At 38.5% G+C, this 22519-nt stretch overlaps 1 protein-coding gene across 5 annotated transcripts in view; it reads right to left on the reverse strand.

The window, feature by feature from the left end:
* Positions 1-13667, reverse strand: part of PCDH9 (protocadherin 9) — a 681046-nt gene extending 667379 nt beyond the window's left edge. For 4 of the 5 annotated variants that reach the window (XM_042868520.1, XM_042868519.1, XM_042868516.1 and 1 more), the window contains exon 1: positions 10632-13667. In XM_042868520.1, coding sequence (XP_042724454.1) covers positions 10632-13667 — 3036 coding nt within the window. Of the gene's footprint in view, positions 1-10611 lie in introns of all 5 variants that reach the window. The other variant, XM_042868515.1, reaches the window with a different exon arrangement.
* Between the last annotated feature and the right edge of the window lie 8852 nt (positions 13668-22519).

Here is a 22519-nt window from a genome sequence, read left to right on the forward strand (position 1 = left end):
GTGCCACTTCTCTGTTGCAACAGTATTTGAGAGGAAGTATCAAATTTCTAATGTGTACCAATGGATGCTTAAAAAAATTTAAAAATTAAATAAATAAATAAATAAATTACTCAGAGAAAGAAAGAAGAGATTAAAAAGAGAAACAAGAAAGGGTAGTGACAGTATACCATAAAAGAAAGGGATGTATTTAAGCATCAGCCAAATGACACTGTTTTTCATATCATTTACAGTAGATTTTAAAGACTAAAATACTTCACATGCCATTAGTTTCTTCATACTCTGTGACAGATTAGAATATTCTTAATCAACTGCTAAAGCACAGGAGAGGACCAAAGCCTACATTTAAACAACACTGAGTAATAGTGAAATCCACTGATGTCCAGTAGGGCTGCTATCAATAGATAATAACAGAATCAGGGAAATACATCTATCATTTAAATATTCTTCAAAAAAAGTCTACCTTTTTGACAGTTTCTTAGTCCAGGGATTGAAAATTCACATCAAGAAACAAAAGTTCTGATCTGTAATCAAGGAAGTGGATTAAAAAGCAAAACTATCAAGAGGTTTAAATTACTCCAAGACCTGCACTGCCCCTTTACCTGGAGGTATCTGAAAGCCCATACAGCTCATTCAGAAGCGGTCTTGCTCTACCAGGTGAATACTATGGGCTGCATACAGTTTGTTGCAATGCATTAATTCTATAGTAAAAATGAAGAAAAAGTAAGTCTTTAAATTTCAGTCATATAATATATTTAAATCTCAATCGCTTACCACTTGAGATTGCCATTCTCACAATTCATAGCAATACTCAATTACAATTCCTGCAGCTGTCCATCTGAACTGTTCTAATACTTGAAAGGACGGCTATCAGAAGTGAAGAGAAACAGGATCAAAGTGAATCAAAGCTCACTTCCCTTTGCTACATCCACGTTTTTTCATCTATTTTCACAGTATAGACAAGTGTTGCCATTTTTTAGTCATCACAGTTGGAAGAAGAAAAAAGGCTTGTAAAATAAAAATAAAATGCCAATCACAGTAGCGGATCATCTATCTTGACTCGTTTTGTATTTCTACTGATTGACAACCAGGTGCTCTTGTAGCACACAAAGGAAGAAAAAAAAAATCAGGTGTTCATTTCAAACTGAAGTGTTTGACAGATGTAACAGCTTTCTGAGATGAAGCTGATGAAATCTCAAATAGGAAAGTCCATCTCCTGTATGCAGGAGAGATTACATTTCAACAGGCAAGTTTTACTGTCCTTATGCAAATGCAGATTTCATTTATTTATTTATATTTATCTGGCAGCTGTTAAAAACATGGGAGACGACTACAGCTTCACTATTGGTGCATGGTCTAACTCCTGCTGCTCTGGATTCTGCAGGCTTCAGAGCAATCCATGTTTCAGGGTACTGTTGTCACAAACTGAAGGTAATTTCAAATTCTCTTACTGGCAACACTTGCACTTCAATGATATTTTGACCTCTATTTCTGAAATGGCGAAAGTGAACAATCTGACAAGTGACTGAAAATTCATACTGCTATGGACCTAAAACAGAGAGGTAAAAGAAGCATTTTTACACTGTGATACAAGTGGCCAGACATAACAGAGGATAGAGATCAAAAGTTTACAGCTTCCTTTTTCTCTACTTACATTCATAGAATGAGTTATCAGGGAAGGGAAAAACAGAAATGTTTAGCACAGTACCAAAACAAAATAACTGGGGTTTCAATGTACTGTCTTCCTAAAATAGTCAGCTGTGCAAATGGCCTGATAACAACTTAAGAAAAAGAATGCTTCAGTTGATCCAGTAGCCCTTGTATTAAATCCATGTTGTAATGAAGACTTTTCCAAAGGTAAATGAGCACATTGTCTATCTTCTGTGGGCATATACACTACTCAAATGATATTTTTACCTACAGAAATACCTGCCCTTAAAATCCTTCTCATGACTTCAGTAAGAAAGGTAGACTGGCTCATGCTCTTTACTAACAAAACAAAAAGTACTGGCACATGCTCTTCACTGTATTCAGTCTTCACCAGTGCGGAATGTATCTTACCCTACTGTATCAGTCAGCTACTGCAACTAGTTGAAACAGAGTATTTTCTTTCAGAAGGGGTAAATTGTGAACCCAGAGAAGCATCAATGATTTGACATACAATTCGAAGTTACACCATACCAATCCATCCACAGTATCAACAGAAGCAAAATCATGTACTGCATACACAGGTGCTACTAGCTAAATATACTGTGGAAAATTATACAAAGGAAGATGTTTGCTATTTCTGAACATCATTTGCAGAAATTAGGCTAGATCCACAGTTGGAAGTTGGGTGCATCTTCAGATACATTACATTACATTAACGTAACATAACATTACATGCTGCAAGAATACAACACTGACTGGGGAAAAGTACTAAAGCCAGGGGTTTAATACTACTCTTTAGAAGACACCTTATTTTACGTATCAAGGAGGAATTCACTGTAATTAAAATTCACAATTCTGCATTATTTATTTTTTTTCTGTAGCTCTGAGACCCATTTCTGTTAAGCCAAGGTGTTTAAACTTTCTTCCAAAAAATTCTAGAGGGAAAAGGAGACTCACAAAAAACTCAGTGCTTGAAATGAAGATCAGTATCAAATCTTTAATTTCTTTTCATTATAATACCTTGATAAATAGGTCATATATAGAAGCATGTATGATAGAAACAGCTTTCCTTGAGAAACCCAGTTGTCTTCCTGACTTGCAAGCTTTGAAGAAGCATGGATTTCGAGGCAGAAATTTACATCTGCCAGGTTTAGCCATTTAAAAGACACTGCTGCCAGATACCAATCTATAAGAGGTGTTAAGAATAGGAATTATCATTACCAACTGAAGCATGAATTTCCTTTTAGATTTTTAAGAGTAATAAAGGCTATATGACCAAACAAGGCTAAATAAAACTACTAAAGTAGCTCAGTTGACAGAAAGTATCGAATTGGCAGTTTTTAAAGACTTTTTAACAATTAAGAAAAAAACCCCCACAGAATTAGTAACACATGAAAGCCTAGGACATAGTCAGAATGAATATACTGCAAAATGTAAAATACAGGTAGTATCTCACAGTTAATTTGGTTAGAAGGAATGAAGAAGAAAGAAAGAAAATCAGTTTGTGTCTACAAAGCATTTTACAAATCAATATTGATAGTTTTTTTTCTTACAGCTATCAGCCAGAGAGACTATCTAATTAAATTTTTTGGAGCAGGGAGATGTTGCTGTCTTAAGCTGCTACTAGATTTGTTCCTGTGATTATGGGTGAGGAATAAAGGAAGGAAGAAAAATTAGATAACTGATCTTCCACATTTTATCAAATTCTGCTCAAAATAAAATGATTTTTAGTTCGTATGAGTCCCAACTCATCTTACATGTTTTTTACATTTCGAAAATATTCTCTTGGTGTTATCTTACATTTTTTATAAAGCAGTTAACATCAGGAAGAGCTACAGATGGCATTAATCAGCAGATTTATCTCAATTTGGATTTGACATCAAATACTGAACAGCTACTCTAAGAAAAGGCTCCTTATATTCCTGTTATAGCAAGAACTGTGCATATTTGAGAACAACTTTCAAGTAGAAATATTAATACATATACACACAAAAAATATATAAATAAAATCAGTGTGGCATTTCACAAAAGAAATGGCAAAAGTACAACATCATCTCATAGGAAACTATAGAAGCTACACACCAACTGCAGTCATTTCTCAGTCATTTCCTGAAAACTGCTAAATTACTCAATTGTCCTTCTTTGTCAACAGGAGATGCAAAAAATCCCACGTCAACTTTAAAACAGATCTCTCACTTTTACTCACATGTCAGAAAAGAAACTACAGGTAAGAAAAAGCGGCAGCAACACTTCCAAGACTACAGTTTGAACACTTCAGTGTGACTACAAATTAGATTTTTAAACTACCTTACCAAGAAAGTTAGAGAAAAACTGAGAAAGATTTCACAAATTTTTCTGTTAAGATCAACATGAAATTAATACCAAAATTACATGGGGCCAAATGCTTTGCTGACTCCTCGCATCCTAGGAATAATCTACAAGTGGTTTTGTACAGGTAAAAGTTGCTAAGCAGACCAATTTATCTCAAGTTTTTGTAACTGTACAACCAACACAAGAGTGTAGTAATACGTTTATGGTGTCCTAGGTCAGCCTTTTTTTCATAGCTAATAGAACACCACCCATTAGAAGAAAAAAATATTGCAGCTACTCTAGAAGGAACTATTTTATATGATATTTTAATTATAAAAGAACAGTTACAATAATATTTGTGTCAAAACAAGCACTTAAAATCTCAGTTAAGTAAGACACTAAAGCCGCCCTTTATGCAGCAAACGATTAGCTAAAAGACACCAATGGAAACAAAGATGTTCCCACTCTCAGCTTCAGTAAAATATGATAGCAGATAGCATTCATTCATTTCTCATCTAGAGACTGAGAAAACATTTTCCAGTCAATGGAATGCTATTTGATGTTAAACAGAAATTAACAGATAAAATGCACACATCGGTCTACTAAAATGAATCATCCTGCATACATTCCAACACAGGCCATAAAGTCAAAACAGTAATAAAAGAAGAAAGTAATATGTGATTTTGTTTTTCTTTTCCTTTGGCAAAGATATGGACATTAAAGAATGCATGTCAGATAACTCCACTTTAGAATCAACTGAAGAAACTTCTGAGTGTATTTTTTAAAGCAAATTTGCTATTTTGCAGGGTGACACCAAAACTCGAGTATCACCTAGAACAGGCAGGTCCACTTGGTCAGCTATATTCCGCATATTGGGTACAATTCGATCCTAAAGTGAGAAGATACAGCACATCCTGAAATAAATGAAACTTGAACTCAGCTGCTCTTGAACTGAATTCACCTAGATGAGGACTGGTCCATTAGGTATCACGTACTTGTCCTTGAAGAGAATGTGTGCAAATGAAAAGTTGTATTGCAAAAATAAGAATCCTCAAACTGATGAAGGAAATCTTAGGGTTTGAAACCTGCACTCCAAACAGGTAGGCTGTGCCCATAAAGAGCTGCCACATGTAAATGGGTCACAGTTTTCATATCTTTAACATCTGTTGTTTATACCCAAGAAAGCACATCAGGGGCAAGAAAATTAATTCCCCAATTGCTGTCAACTGAGTTAGGGAACAGCAATAAACAGCTTACTGTAAGCCTCTAGCTACAATAAAACTGCTGTCAATAATATGTGGCTGATATGTTTTTGCTGTGCTAGAAGAATAGATTCTTTGGAAGTGAAAATCTGAAGTGGAAACAAGAAGGACACTTCCTTATTCCTATACACAAAAGAACATTATCACAGAATTCCAATAGTATTAAACTCTCCGGATCCAATTCACTCTCCCATGTGTGCCACAAATTTATTAGCATTTATGGAATTTTGGTTTTGCACATTCAGTACAGATGAAACCCCAGTGAATCCAATAAAATTCTTTTGCATGGGAAACATTTAAAGAACAAGGAAGCTTGCTAAGCTTTGACTGTCTGTATCTGTATACACAGAATGTTCCCTACCCTAGTTTAGCATTTCTACTGTCACTACTGAAAATGGTATTATAGCTTAAGGTTATGTTCAGATTTCCATTATAACCCCCAGTTTTCACATGCTCTTAACTTTCTGAAAAATTCTTCTTTTCAGCTGAAATTTTCCATGCTTGGTCTCAGCTGAAAGATGAATTTCTTTAGACAGTTGAGCAAAATCCGTTAACCTATTTTTCAGTTATACAAGGATAAAAAGAAAATGCATTGTGCATTTTCAACTTTTCAAATATTTTAGTATATAGATACATAAATATATGGAACCTAGAAACAATTGAATTTTACATGCAGGCATTTTTCCAGGCAAGTAGTCCCCACCCAGGACTAACATCCATGCTAACTTATAAAACAAGTTAAACATGGAAAGGAAAAGAAACAGTGGAACTGTGTTGTGTTTTTGGGTTTGGTTTTTTTTTTGTTGTTGTTGTTTTTGTTTTGTTTTTGTTTTTTTTGTTTTTTTTTTTTCCTTACTAGTAGTAGTAGGTTAAAACAGGGTCACTAAAAATAATATTATGTACAGAATTATGGAATGCTATGGTTACAAAACGTTAATATTTGCAGGTGATGTAAATTCTGTACAGCTGTTCCAATGCAGCTTTCCTTCATGTATATCTTGAAATTGCCACTCTTGGCATATCAAATTAGAGTTATTAACATTTTCAGCATTTTTTTTTTCTCTTATATAAGCCCCGAAGTTACAAATTTAAACATTGCAGTATAAGACAATATCAGCTGTATTTGCCAACAGAAAGTTTTATGTGATAAGCTTAAGTAATCTGCATTGATCAGCAGGAGCCTGGCTACTCATTCCTTGGTCAGGCAAAAAGTCCACTGACTGAAAAAGGAATAAAGGAAGCTCCATAGTTATTGACTGTATCATTAAAAAAAAAACCAAAAACCGAAAGACTTTAGTGTGGAATGTGTTCAGCCCCAAATCCTTAATTTCTACCATCAGAACACAGAAGTAAAAGGACAGTGACAACATATTTTCAGCTTTCCAGAAAGTACTGGAACTATACACATTTCCAGAATTTACAAATCATCATCTTGACTCATAAGAGTTACTGTGTGCGGTCTTTCTTGAAAACAACATCTGAAATCATTTGGACTTCAAGGATGTGCTTCATTCCCATCGCTTTAAATGAAAGCTAAACACGTTTCTAAATGCTGTTTTCTTAGGAATGTAGACTGAAAGTTTTGCTCAAAACCTTCACTGAAACTTACTTTACAAACTGTTTTATTTGCCAGTGCTGTGCTTCAAATCTGATTAAATAAAGTTATAATTTAAAACTGGGATAACCACAGCAAATTGGCCATAATTTCTTTTATTATTTAATCTGTTGTTAACCTAATGATACTGAGTAGGAGGCTTTTGTCTGTTTATTTGCTTTTTATAAAAGGCCTTTCACTCTGAAGAATACATGTCGTTTTCCACTATATTTCTATGCAGTTGTTTGGTGTACTGACTTACTAATTTCAAGTGCATTTTAAAGTTCAATCAAATTCTGAAAAGAACACTGATTGAGAAGCCTGCATAGATTTCAGCATTCTTTATGAGTCATAACACTGATTTTGGAAGCTTAGCTATATGAGCTGGTGGTGTGTAACATCCTTTCCATACTCCTAATTATGTGAATTAGCATTTAGAACAATCCCAAGTTCAAGTATTCAAAAATGCTCTTTTCAGAGCATCCACCAGGTTTACTGCAAGATAGGCACTTTAAGAAGGCTTTGGTTTTTATACTGGGTACTTCTGAAACACCAACCTGTGCAATTCAAAGAGACATGTGAAGAAAAGACTTAACCACAGAATTTCCTCTAAAATTATCAACAATAACACAGAATCAGTAAAAAATATTAATAAATTTGGATTGAACGATTGATTTCTGAATTCTAAAGGCTTTCTGACACAGGTCCCAGTTCTAACAGATTTCTAGAGCCCAGCTCCCATTAGAAGTAATAGGATTTTGTTTAAATGAAGTCCAAGTGGGGACTTGGGTCTCATCTCCATACCAGTTTTAATTTAGTCATCTGCAAGATACACTTAATGTATATTTTGCTTGAACTGAAAGAAATTTGAAGTAGAAACATAGGATGCTAGCATTTCTTAGACAAATACTAATCCTATATTTCTTTCCCTATTTTAACACTCTCCACAATTCCCACACACTTTGCAAACCACACACAGAAAACTTATATTACAAGTAATTTACTACAACTTCCAGCATAAGACAAAGAAAAGAATTATTTTAAATTTCAAGAAAACAGAATTAAATATCTCTTCATGAAGGAATTAAAAAAAAAAAAGAAAAAAGAAAAAAGAAAAAAGAAAAAGTGTTTCCAATACTGTAACATTAGTTTAAACTACTGTTCAGAAAGATTTCTATTTTAAGTCTGAATATTTTGCTTAAAGGACATATTCTACAAAAATCTATTTAAAGGATTTATGAAAGACCTATGAAAGAGTATTTAACTGCAGTGCCAGTGCATGTTAGTCAAGATACATCCTAATCCCAGGAATTACAGAAAGAATAGTACAAAGACTGCTAATGATTACTGCCATTGTTGGCTGCTCTCCTCCAGCCAAAAGTGTTAAGGGGACATAAGGTTACTTTCTGAAACATGCATCACTGAGAAAAAAAACAACAAAACCTCAGCAGCACCTCCTCCTTCCCCACAGAATAAACGTACATAAACTCAGTTTAGATAACTGTCTGCCTAAGGAAGAGTTATACTTGCAGTTAGACATAATATTGCAGCTTTTGCAGGGAGTGATTCAAATCACATGATATGAATATTTGCTGACTTCAGAAAGGATTTAATAAGACTTCAGTGAAACCTGAATCATATCCATATAGAGAAACATAGATGGTTATTAAAATGAAACCAATACATTTAATATAATGAACATAACTAACTAAAAATACACCTGTAGGGTGTTTTTCTGTTTCTTTGTTTTTTTCCTAAATTAATTTTGCTCATAGTCAATTTCACTGTGCAGAGCATATACATTCTGTCAGGTAAATAATATTTCAAACCTTAAATTTCCCAGTTTACTGTGGGGGATTCAATCTGAGTTTCTTAATAGAGTTTGGAGAGATAATTTAAGATAATTCAACAACATCTCTGAACAGAAAAGGAATGTGTGGGTTGGAGGTGTTACATTTTGTAACTAAACCGAGGGGAAAAAAAAATCTCATGAAAACTTCAGCCAAGTAACCACTGATTATGCAGAGCTCTTCTACAGATTATTTTTGTTTGTTTTAAATGAGATCTTTTCTTAAACTTATGCAGACAGCATGTATATGGTGCTGTACAGCAGCTTAAAAACCGCCACTGGAGTTCACCACGACTTCAATTTCTTAGAAAGGTGACAGTTTTGTGAGAACCTTCTTAGATGTTTTCAGTATCTCACTGTTATCGGTTGTCTCAGAGTAGTTACTTTAGCAGAACTGCCTCAAAAGTGCTTGTTTTATTCTTAGTATCTTGTTAGTGTGACACCTTACAGACACCCAAAGTCAAGACAGTTCTGGATACACCACATTCATCTCAGATAAGGCTAATGCAACAGCAAGAGAATGACTTTATCCTAAACTTGGCTACTGTCAAAATCTTTTTGCAAAGACAAGCCTAAATGTGTCTTGCTTGATTCTGCAAGATTCGTATCTCTAATAAAATTCTGAGAAATCACCATAACTTGGAGGGTGCAGTGCCAACAGGCATACAAAAGTGATTCCTAACACCTAACAAGTTGGTGCAGTGGAAGCTAAGCACTTGGAAAGCTGCTTTGTAAACACACGAACTTAACTACTGACCAGCCCAGTGCAACTACCATTAAATAAAAGGTTCTTTGGCTGGAATATCAGCTTAGTCCTTCCCTCCCCCCTTTTCCTACCTACTGCAGGACTGGCACCAGGCCAGCGTAAGCGACATAGTACCTTAGTGCCATCTACAGGCTATATTGACATTCTAATTTAGTGGCAAAAGACAAGCGCCAATAAAATAAATTAGACAGCACTGCATTTAAATCTTTATTAGCAAGGAATTATTAGACCTAAGAAAAACTAATGCTGGATTTGGTTGAAATATGAGTTTCTCAGCCTCCTAATCCCTCTTCATATGGCGTATTTCACAGTTTAAAATGAGTTATGACAGATCACTTATGCATTACTAAGATGAGAAAATATTTACAATGGGCTGACTTCTTTCTGCATAATTCAGATGTATTCAGAGAACGCAATCCTTTTGAAAGTATGCTTTGGCCATTTTTTCAAAATATTCAAGGAACTGTCTATGCAATACCAACTTTAATCTATTACAACAAAATCATTTAAACTCAAAACAGAGGAAGACTTCCGTATGGCTTAGTTATATTCTATGAACAAACCACATGCTTCGCAGATGAAGTAGCTTGGAAATTCAGCTGTCTTTGTTAGGGAAAAAAAAATTAACCCCTTTAGTAGCACTAGCTTAATAAAGTTCCATATCAGCTTGAACTGTTAAAGAAATTCAAGCCAACTCACTCTCAAATTTGACATTGAATGTATACATCCCTTCAATCTCAAAACAGTCACGTTTTTCTAAATGAAATTTGGCATAAAAGAGGTTTTTCTTCAATAACGTTTACATTTGGGTAGTCAAAAACTGGGGAGAAAAAAAAAAACAACACGTCTGTTTATGCATACACATGTGCATATGTAAGGACCCCTACAGTCCTTTAACAATCAGTAATCTTCAGAATCCAAAGTACCAGAGGCATTTTGAAAATGTGTGGGTAAGCCCCAGGTAAGCGATAATGTGGTTGAGGTTTTTTTTCTTTGCTTTTGTTTTTTGTATGTTTTTTTTTTTTTAATTACTATTATTATTTTATTTGGTTGTTGTTTTTTGTTGTTGTTTTTTTTTTCCCCCCATAATATATTTAAGTTAAATTAGACTGAAACAAAAAAAAGAACATACTGGCACTTTTAATACTGGTTGATCGGGCACTTGTATGCAGTACTTATAGACCAGTAAAAGTGCTCGTTTACCTGTCTGGTGTGTAAGGGGCCCTTTGTCTTGAAGCCTCCTTGGGAACTGCACTCTGAGGCACTGAAGTGATCTGAACTAGTGGAAGAGCGTTTGGAAAGGGTGTCACAGCCACCAACAAAGGTGTTGTCCAAAGGGAGTTCCTGAATCACGTGGTGCTTTTTCACTGAAACGGGAGTGTCAGGTTTGAGATGAAAAGCAGACTGAGGAGAGGCAGATTTGTAATGCTTGGCAAGATCAGGACTGTTAGGCTTAAAGGTTGTTGGTGGTGCTGTGCCCCAATCAAATCTTCCTATACTTTGCTCCTCCAGCTCCGCTGGAAGGCTTATTGTCCCATTGATGGGTTCATGAACTGCATCATCAGGTTTGGACTCCTCAATGGTCACAAAGTTCAAAAGAGAACTCTTCGGAGATTTCCTTTTCTTCCTTTTCTTTTTCTTGCTTTGCTTGTTCTCCTGATTGGGAGACATCCATTCAGCACCTTGTTTGCTCCTCTGGGCGGTTTTGAATCTGGATGCATGCCGGCAGCGAACAAGAACAGTGACAAATATCACCACTATGACAACCATGGCACCTGCCACAATAGCAATCATGATTGTGAGATAGTCCTCGTTTTGGTAGGGTTGGCTACTGTCTCCTATGTTCCTGTCCAGAGGCGTTTCCATAGTCCTGCGTATCAAGTCATAAATATAAGAGGCATTTCCAGCAGTATCATTTACATACAAAAAAACAAGGACAAGAGTATGCAAAGATTTGGGATAACCCAAATCACTTATGTTGACAACTAAGCGATGCAGCCCCACATCATTAGGAGTTGGCTTTTCCTCCAGAGTGATGTTACCTGTCACTGGATCAATCCGAAACAGACCTTTGCTATTTCCACTCACTATTGTGTACTTCAGTTCAGCGTTCATTCCGGTGTCGATATCCACTGCGAACACTTCTGCTACCACTGATCCTGGAATTGCTGAGAGTGGCACCAGCTTAAAAGAAGTATTAGAAGGTGGGTAGATGACAACAGGACTGTTATCATTAACATCCATGACATTTATGGTCACTTTTGCTGTAGAAGAGCGAGGAGGTTGTCCTCCATCAACTGCCTTGACATCAAAGGTATAGGAGCTCTGCTGTTCTCGATCAAAAGAAACATTGGACTTTATAACTCCAGAGAAGGGATCCAGCACAAAGTTGTCATTGTCATTGAGAATAGAAAGGGTCACCGCTTTGTTTTCCCCAGCATCTGCATCAGTCACCGTGATCACCCCCACAGTGCTATACTTTGGTAGGTTCTCTGATACAAAAAACTGGAAATGATTATGAGTAAATTTGGGACTGTTGTCATTTTCATCCAACACAGTAACAATTACAGCTGCTTGACTCTGCAAAGGAGGGGTGCCATTGTCTCGGGCTGTAACAGTGAAAATGAAACGCTCCTGTTCTTCTCTGTCAAAAACTCTGGAGGCTGTCAAAACTCCCGTCTTTCGATCCAGATCAAAAAAGGAGGCATTAGGGCCAAGCTGATAAACAATGTCTGCATTTTTCCCACTGTCTTCATCTGTGGCACTAATAGTTGTTAAGTATAGACCGCGACGGTTGTTTTCAGAAACTGACAGCTCAATTACAGGCTGGCTGAAAATCGGAGGGTTGTCATTTTCATCCTCCAGCTTAACTCTTACCAGGGCAGTCTGGTTCAAACTGGGCTTGCCAGAATCAGAAGCAACAATTTTAAAGCTGAATTCTTTGGTGCCCTCGTAGTCCAACAAGGAAGAGGTCTCTAACAAATACTGGTTGTCGTAAACTGCCTTCAGGTGGAAGGGGACCTCTCTCTCAATGAAACAGATCACTTTGCCATTCACATCAGTGTCCTTATCTGAAACCGTAATTAGGGCAATCTTTGTATTGACAGGATCTTTCTCAGATAAGTACACTGTGCCATTGATGGGACTTATTATGTACCTGAGGTCTATGTTCGGAGGGTTATCATTTACATCAGTGACATTGATGGTCACAGTTGCCCGAGCTGGTGTAGAGCTGCCATCACTAGCCAGCACTGTCACTTTGTGAATAGCAGTCTCTTCCCGATCTAAGGACCTCTGAACTGTGATCAGCCCTGTGGTGTTGTTTAAAGCAAAAAATCTTTTGGTCGCAGGCGCAACTTGGGCACCAAAAATATATCTGATTTCTGCATTGCTTCCTATATCTGCATCTGTAGCATGAAGCTGAATTACAGAAGTGCCTACAGGCGCATTCTCTGGTATATGAACCTCTACTTGACTCTCTTTAAAAACTGGCCTGTTATCATTGACATCACTTACTGTGACTTGCAGGATAGCTGTGCTGGATTTCTGTGGGGTACCTCCATCCTCCACTTTGATTTTCATCACGTAGGTGTCCTTTTGCTCTCTATCCAAGTTCTGCTGCACAATCAGTTGAGGCCATTTCTCTCCTTCTGGAGTTTCTACAATATCCAGGCCAAACACACTCTGCCCGTTCAACAACTCGTAGTGCTGCACACCGTTGAAACCTGTATCAGGATCTGTTGCTGATGGGATTGGAAAGCGACTGTTGATCAGAGTGTTTTCTGGTATGGAGATATTGATGACAGGGGATGGAAACATAGGTGCATTGTCATTAGTATCCTTCACAATTATTTTTATCTTGATCAGCCTAAAGAAGTCATTGGGGAGAATCACCACTTCAAGTTCAAAGAAACACTCATTTTCTTCTGCATAGGAAGTGCCAGCGCAGAGTTTTTCTCTGTCTATTCTGTTTGATGTTGTAAAGATCTCCCCGGTGGTACTGGACACTTTGACCAGAGGGGCATCCCCTGCTTTAGACACCAGTCTGTAGACAAGGCTGGCACTGGTCCCCGTGGCAGCATTGATGTGAGAAATGTTCAGATCCTTTGGTATGTTTCCTATGGGGACATTTTCAGGCAGCTCCTCTCTAATAGTGTAAATAAGTTCTTGAGCTACAGCAGAATCCAGCCTTAAACAGGCAATCAAAGCGGTCAACAAGTAAAATTCCCTCAGGTCCATGATAATGTTTTTATTGTCTTTTCCTGGATTTTAGGACTTAAAGGTTTCCACACAGAAATGATGCGCAATTTGCAAGAGGAGGCATGCATGGACTGCAGGATGCATTACATCTCATTTCTTATTTGGAGACAGCACTGTCAACACAACCACACAGAACAGCATTATTGGTTTTTAAGGTATGACAAATCCACAATTTCCAACTACTACTTGTTTTTGCAAGGCACGCTTGCAGCAGTATGCTTTCCTACTGCTCCCCTTTACAAGCAATCCCTCTGGACAAATACACTAATATCCCATTGGCTGCGTTTGCAGAGAGCGAGAACAGAAATAACTACTTGCAGGATTAAGGGTAGCTGCAGTTTCAACACGTACTTTCTGAATAATTTCTTGGCACACCGTGTAATCCGTAACGTGCGTTTCCCTTCTACCCTCCTCCACCCAGTCATTTGGTGCAAGCAAAAATCTTCCTGTACTTCTGCTGGATTCTAACTGCTATGGCAGCTGCCAAATGTCATTTGCTGTTTGCTTCCATACGCATTTTTCAGCTCTTGCTAACCAGATTTCTCTCTGTTCCCTGTGCCTTGCATCCCCCACTACTGTGATCGTACTGGGAAATAACCACCCGGACATGCTGCTGCTGCAGCAGTCGTCACTGGCGACTTCACATCCCTGTTAACTGATGAGACAATAACAGGACTTACAGTTTCTTACACTTTCAGCCCAGCGTATCCTCTCTTGGATACTTCCCCTTCTGTTTAATAACCTTAAACTTTATTTGTTTGTTTTAAAACACGGTCTAAACCGAGGGGGCTGGAAATTCCAAACACAACTTAGGAGCAGCCAGTATGTTTACAGATGGAGGGGGTGAATATATTTTCTGAATATAAGGGAAGGAAAAAAGGTACAGCCTTTCAGCCTTTCTCCATTGACACTGATCTCCCTTTAGGATGTTATTAGCAGCTGCCACACATAAATACTGCAGACTAATAATGCAGGTTAAAAAAAAAAAAAAAAAAAAAGAAAGAAAATAAATAAATAAAGAAAAGCGACAGAAGGACTTGTGTTTGCATGCTCTGCTAGCTGTGAATTACCCGGGAGCAAGGCTCCAGCACCTGCAGTTTGGGGGAACTGGGCACCCTCAGCACTAACCTTATCTGCATTAAGCAGCACGGGAGCTGCTGCCCGTGATTACTTCCAGCGGAGTGATGCAGGTAGGGATGCAGAGACAGGGAGTAGGTGAGCCTTTGCCACCAACACCGACTGAATCCGAAATACTGATCCTTTCCCTAGATAAATACACTGTGTGTTGGCTCTGATTATTATTTTGTTAATGAAATGCATCACGCTGTATGGGTAACTTTGCACTTACGTTGGTTGTCTACCTTTGATGATCTGCTGCAGCTAAGCAATGATCTGTTCCAGCAGATACAGCACAATGCATCTGGTAAACCACCAGTTTTGGAGAAATCAGCAGCAGCCAAACGCTTCCTCCTTGAGATATGTGTTGCTTCGGGGTGGCAAATTAGCAACTCCAGGGAACAAATTCACAGTTCTGTCGTTAGTCATCCTCTCCATGTTTCATTTCTATTAAGCGGCGATCCTTCGGGTGCTTAACGCACACGCAACAGCGCAAACAAGCAGCAAGCAAAAATCCGGTGCACTTCTTTAGATGGGGAGTATTTTCCACTCTGCACTGCACACAATTTCCATCCCTCTCTCACCACAGCAGAGGCAGCTACATCAAGTCTGCAACTTCTTACTGGAAATGACAGAGTTGGTCTGGCGTTCCTTTTCTCCCCCTTCTTACCTCTGGGTTGATAGTTGCACACATTAAAAAAAAAAAAAAAAGAGAAAAAAAAAAAAAGAAAAAAAAAAGAAAACAAAGGTTAAAAAAAAAAAAATCCTAATAGATTATTGCTTTAGTGATGGGAGGAAGCGACAGCGCTTTCCCTCCTCCCTTCCAGTCTCCCTCTCACGCACACTCTCCTTCTCTCTCTCTCTCTCTCTCTGAACTGAAATTCTTGATATAACTCTCAATAAGCCCAGAGGGAGGGTGTGCGCGGCGCTAAGCCCCCCCTCCCGCCGCACCGCATTGGTCCGCGCCGGCGGGGGAGGCGGCTGCCGGAGCGCGGCTCTGGCATTGGCCGCCGGGCACGTCGCTCCTTGGGTCGGCCGGGCGGAGGGGGCGGCTGGCGGGCGGCCGGCGGGCGGCGCGGGGAGGGAGGGGGCGAACAAGCGCGGAGCCCCGCGGAGAGGGGGCGGGAGGCGGAGTGCGTCTCGGGTCGCCGCGCTCCGGGAGCAGGCGAGAGCGCGACGGGGAGCTGGAGCCGCCCTGGCGAGTGTGGGGTGCCCCGCTGCCGGTTGCAGCAGTGATAGAGGATATGCGGCTAATCTGGGGAAAATAGGGATGTTATGGCTTTTTTTTTTTTATTGGGTGGGAGTGGGGGAGTTCAGCGAGCGCGCCCGTCCGCGCTGCGCGGAGGGAGCGCGCTCGGGGCGGCGGTGGCTGCGCACTCTCCGCGGCCTGCCGGCGCGCCGCCCGCAGCAAGCAGCCTGCCCCGGCCCGCCGCTGCGTGGTTCGGCTTTATATTTAATACATGCCTTTTCATCTATAATTCACGCTGCTCAGACTCCAGCCACGTCTCGGCTCCCATTTACGCCTGCACACCTTTCTCCTTCCCCTTCCCGAAGGGTCAGCGGAGATACTCGCTGAAGGAAAGGGAGAGCTGTTTAGCTGCTTGTGTTTCTGTCTGCTTAAACATCGAGCTGGAAAACACTTTTCTGTGGCCTGATAAATAATAAAAGTGATCACTTCTCTTTCCCTGTAAATGACACAGGTAAATTATCCAGCTAGCCACAAAGCAGCATCACATGCCTGGAAGACGGTGTAATAAAATGCCGATGTGTTATGATACAACTGACCTCAAAAGTGTGACAAGAGGATGATTATAGTACATTATATATGGTGTGTTATATGTAGTGCATTTTAAAACATTTTCTGAGGCATGAATGAATCTTCATTTGACTATGCTTTTACTGCTAGCTTTTCTCAGCTTGAACTTGGAAGCCGTATCACACAGTACCTATCCAATTTAGTATGCCTAGATACATGGCCACGCTGGTTGCTGTTTCTGGTTAAGCCTTTCAAATATATGTGCATACAAAAAGAAAAGATAACATCGGTATTTATCTTCTTTCATATGTGATATTGTAACTAAAAAGTGTCTGCTGTTTCAGTTGATAGCGTTGGCCAGCAAGAGATCCAAGTTACTGCCTCAAAGATTTTAGAAGATTTTACATTTTCAGATGCAGGCTCCTGCCTTCAGATTCCAATATACATACACACATACGGCACAGTGTTAGGCAGTTATGGAAGCTCCTCATATCTGTTAGAGGTCAGTAATTTTCATGGCTTGGTTTTCTGTGGCACATAGTGATATTACTGTGGTACATTCCCTTGGAAGTGATAGAGACTGATAATACACTCTGTATGTGAACACTGCAATCCTGTTGTTGCATGATGTGTAAAGATTAAGCAGTCTTAGTTTTGCAGTGCTTTGTATTTGTGTCTGAAAGACTCCTATTACAGACACAGAAAAAAAATTGATCCTGGTTTTGATGACATCAAGTAATGGTAGCAAACGGAACTGAATCTAATAATAGTTGAAAAAAAATGTTCATTATGTAATACAGGAAGGATGGCTAGAGCCCCAGCATTGAAAGTCAAGCAAGTGACACAAAGGAGCAACCTCACTGCCAAACCACTTAGAAAAAAGAATTCTGTGAATGAATTAAGTATGTGATCCTTTCGTCTTCTAAAATACAAAGCAGAACAGCCATTAATAAAGAAGATAATTAGGACTGTGAGCTTTCTGTGTAATGCAGTCTGCCTCTGAAATATGGCGTGTTTATGTACGCATTAATAATGCACACATTTTTTCTGACACTAGTCATATCACAGCAGTATGGCATCACAGACGTTTTATAGCCTCATTCTAGTAACATCACAGACATATAACATTCTTATTCTAATCACAGCATAGTTATTTCAATGTCACACTGTAGTCACATCACATAGCCTGGTAATAATTATTTAACTTTATTGCTAAGCTGAATAGTTTTCTGTTTGCTCAAGGATGACTTTAACTTGTAGTCAGAACTGATTACCACATGCTCATAAATGAGTTCTTCTCATGTATGCAGGTTTAGCCTGTGTTAGGAAGGGAAAAAACAGTGAACAGAGAACTAATCATGGTTGGATTCAAGCTACAAATATTGTAAAATAGATAGTACAACATTTCCATTGTTTTCTGAAGCTACATTAGAAAGCCAGAGGTGTTTACTTGAAGTTCTGCCACGTTAATGTTTCTGTGCTTGCTTTGAAATGCTGTAGTTCTTTAACTAATCATGCATTGTTAACCTCTTGAAAAAGGCTACAGTGTTTGCACAGCAGATTGTAAAATTGTGTCTCGGAGCACCAAGGGGGCTAGAACTGTCACGACTACTAATAATATTGGAAGAAAATTAATACAAGCTCAAGTCCTTGAGCAGGAATCAGAATCACACAGCACACTATTATGCAGTCTCTGAAATTTGAGGAACTGCTGTTCAACATTTCCCATGTTCACTTGAGTAGCCATGTTTTATCCTCCAGTAAATGTTTATTTGGCTGATCTTACATTTGGGAAAACTAAGACATGTGGTGTTTGGTCAAATGGCAGCTATGTACTGTTATTTATACTGTTCCTTGATAGCCTTTCTTTACCGTGATGTATTAGGCCTTTGTCTGCATTTAAGAACACTGGTCTCCTAATCACATCATAACCTATTAAAATGACTTTTGTATTACAGCGTATTAACTATTCATCCACATCATTGCATGTTATCTGCGCCTCCATATTATTATGTATCGAATTCTTTTCCATATCATATTTGACTTGAATTCTAGCATGCTAGAAACTGACTCCAATTATTCTGTACTAGCTATAGTCAAATTGCACTAAATGGAATTGCTTACGTTGTATCATACTGGCTACAGGCTCACACAATACATTATAAATGAAACTGATTCACATTATGCTTAGCTAACTAAAGACTTTAATCTTGAAGTGTTGAGCACAAAATGCTATCGTTCTTCACTGAACTGGCTCTGGTCACTTGATCATTTTGTACCTGGGATTACCTCTTACAGTCTGTTATTATTAAAGCAAAATGGCTTTTTTCCTCTCCTGCAGTTCTACCACTTTCTGCAGAGATCTGATTCATATTCTAATGAGCGAGCTCTTAGCATCATGCCATCAAACGGCAACACTGGAACCTGACCTACAGCACACCTATAGCATATTCTCTTCAGTCCAGCATAATGAGAAAATACATTATAAACAATTTTGTGCATGTGTTCAAATAGCAGGTTACACGCTAGCTATTTAGCAGTCCTTACTATTATCCCAGGAAGCAGTGTTTTTTAAACGTTGCTTAAATCACATGCAAGTACAGCTTTGGTCCCGTCTTGAATAGGAATTATTCAAGGCCAAATTGCCACTCCTGCTGTGATCATTCAGAGTGCTCCTGACGTGGTTGTTCCTTGAACTGTCTGCTGAAAGTCTAGAGGATTGGAGTTCTGTGTGGCAGCTAAGATGTGAGATTTCCCCATGTTGCAGACATATTTAAACCATGAAGTAGTTCACCTTCAGAGGGCAGGCATTTGTTTTTTTCTGCGCTGACATTTGACTTGACTCAGGCTTCTACCACAATCTGGCTTCGTGGTAACCTCAGGAAATCCAGTTCTTACATGATGTAACAATACCAAAAAGTGATGCTTATCTTCTACTTTACTCCTAACCTCCAAAACTTTAGGAATTTTATAAATGCCAAAGAGGAGAATGCCGCAAACTTTCATAAGAGCATACAGAAAGGATTGTTGAGCCTGTTTTTCACATTCTTGCAGACACGTTTCTCCTTACAGGTATGCTTCTTTTGTCCAGATGTTGTACCTCTGACTGGATTTTTGGAGCTTTCTGTGGAGTTTCTTCCTCTTCCTGGGCATAGGGATTGAACATAGAGCTTTTACTTACTGAGTAGTTCAAATGAAGTCAGTAAAAATGTTTTGTGTAATGTAAACCATATGTAAGTACAGCCTTTCAGAAGGCCAGTTAATTGAATGTGCATGATGCTTATTTAATGTACTCATTTCTATCATTTAAAAAATGTGTTTTAATTGTTTTGCAGAATGATTGTTAGAGCTCCAGGAAAAGAAAAACACTTAAGCAAACAATTTATGCCTGTATAATGTGTACTCTTCAACAACAATAGCGAAGTCAGTTAATAATGAATAATTGAAACTACTTGAGCTTCTGAAATGTTGGAAATAGTTGCAGAATGGGGGCCTTTTAATGGACCATCCTTGTGGAAAATAAACTCAGTTCCCGGATAATCAAATCACAAAAGGGGCAGGTGACGACCTTTATTCCATTTGAATGGCAGAACTAAATTTAACTGAATTTGCCATTTTTTTTAGACTGACAAAGATTGCAAATGTCATTTCATGGCTCTGAAGGGTCTACAAATGCACAAGCAGAAAACTGGCATTTTGCAGTGCCAGTGTTTAATCTCTGTCACTGTACAATACAGCAAGGTGCCGAACTCCCATTAATTATTGCTGCTTATTTAAAGATACAGATTAACATACAGAGTTGAATTGTTTGCTTGAAAGTGTGTTGATTTTTTTTCCTTCTCACAAAGCTTTAGTAACTATTTAGTGAAACAATAAAAATCAATTTGGAAATGGCAAAGAGAATAATAAAGAAGTGCCATTTAAAATGCAATTATTGGGCCACTTAAACAAGATGTAATTGCATGTGGCACATAAAGAAAAAAATGTTTTATTGTTTGTTACTCTCATTTTTTACGATGGAAGTAGATGATGAATCAGAATACAGAAGCTGATTCAAACCAGTGTGCGCTTTTGTGTAAGGTGAAAGTATTCCAAGACCTGCAAATAACCTGATGTCTTATTTATGTTCTATTATTTGGAAATGGGGAAGGAAAAAGACAGGAAAAGAAACGGAGTCTTATGGTTTTGTTTTTTTTCAGACAAAACAATGGCTGAAGAAAGCTTTACTAAATTGTTTTCATTTCCACCAAAAGGGTAATGTAAGTCTGGCTGATGGAGTAATGCTGATGCAACACTGAAAGGATCAGTATGAAACCCAAAATGTGGAATGAGACCTCCTTCAACCATTTACTTTGTTTTTCCGCTTTCAAATTCTGACCTGTTCTTTGCTTCTATTAACTGCAAATCGAATATGTTCAATTTAAATCAATATATCTACTCACACTATCTTGCATTACTGGGATTGACATCTTTGCATCTAAATTTGAACCTAAACAACTTCTAATTTTTGGTCATGCCTCATCATTTGCACAAAGTGACTAAGGTATTGAAGCTTGATGAAGTTCCATCTCCTCTGGGGAAATACTTGTGTGACACAGTCACAGCTTCATTCTTTAGATTTCAGATGGGCAGGCAGACATATATTTCTGTTAAAGTGCTGTACTGTTATGATATATTCTTGATTTTGACACTTCTGCTTCTCTTAACATTCCAGTTAAACAAGGAATCTGTGGTACTGAAGTTTTATCTCTTGTGTTGTGTTCCACTGGTGGAAATACTGCAACACCTGCAGAATATGCCCATTTATTTTCCATATATGTGTGGAAGGGAAGAGGGCAGATTCCTGAACTGCATCCTTTCTGTATCCCAGTGGCATTGCTGTGATTCTCAAAGAATGTTTGTTCTTCAGGGCTTGAGATCCATGAAAGAGAAGGTGTGTTTCTTCCTCCTTTTGGCAGCTCTGCCCTCTCTCTGTACGTGCCACCATGTTCTGGGGAAGCACTTTGATGTAGTTTTGGCCTTCTGGAGGCTAATTCCTCTCAGAGCTTCTCTTGATGTGGAAGCCAGAATTGAACAGAGTGCCCATGCAGTGCTGAGTCTGAATGAAAGGATTAATCCCAGTGAAATTACTCTCATTAAAACGAGGAAAATTACAGGTCTGTGCTTGACATACTTTCAGGGAATAGGTTAGGCATCACCATATATCTTCTTGTTTATTTCTGTACTCTTCAGTGTCCTAAAAATACTCATGTTTTGAACAAGAGAAAACAAATCTAAGAGACTGAAATTTGCCTTAAATCCATATTTTGTTTTCTCTGTATTCATTGTTGCATTCATTTATTTTCTTGGTCACGTTTCACAGTAGTAGAAGTTTCTAAAAGCCTCCAAGTGAATTATGTTTTATGAGGTATGTGGCAAGTTACAATACAGAAAGTAAAAATATGAAGATAATGGGGCACTACTTTCTCCTGATGGGAACTTAGTGAGTGGTCACAGTCAGAAAATAGTCTGGGAGAAGAATACAAGAGTTTCATTGTGTTTCATTTCTTACTACTAATAAATCACCTCTTCTCCCTCCCATGTTGACAAGCAGCAGATATTTCAACACAAACCCCATCAAAGTTAGTCATTTTGTCCTCTTCCTTATCAATGTTTCTGTCTCTCTAAGGACGAAATGCCTCAGGAAATAAGCAAGCAGCTATCTATAGGGGCATCGCACAGCAATGCTTAGGCAATTATCACAGCAAAACACACCTCAGACTGATCAATAATTGCTTTCCTTGTCAAATTTCTAGATGTCACAAGCAACACCAAAGAGGAGGATCAGACCAGAGAAAAGCCTTGTCTAGACAGGTAGATTAGATTGCTTTCAGTCCTTGCAAAGGTAGGAAGGTGCCACAGTGGTCCTGAACAAAGCCTAACAGATTTCACTCTGTCCAGCTACTGGCCGAGTGAGCAA

This window comes from Lagopus leucura, unplaced genomic scaffold (assembly GCF_019238085.1).
Source record: "Lagopus leucura isolate 7727_CA_CO unplaced genomic scaffold, USGS_WTPT01 Super-Scaffold_100001, whole genome shotgun sequence".
Lineage (NCBI taxonomy): Eukaryota > Metazoa > Chordata > Aves > Galliformes > Phasianidae > Lagopus > Lagopus leucura.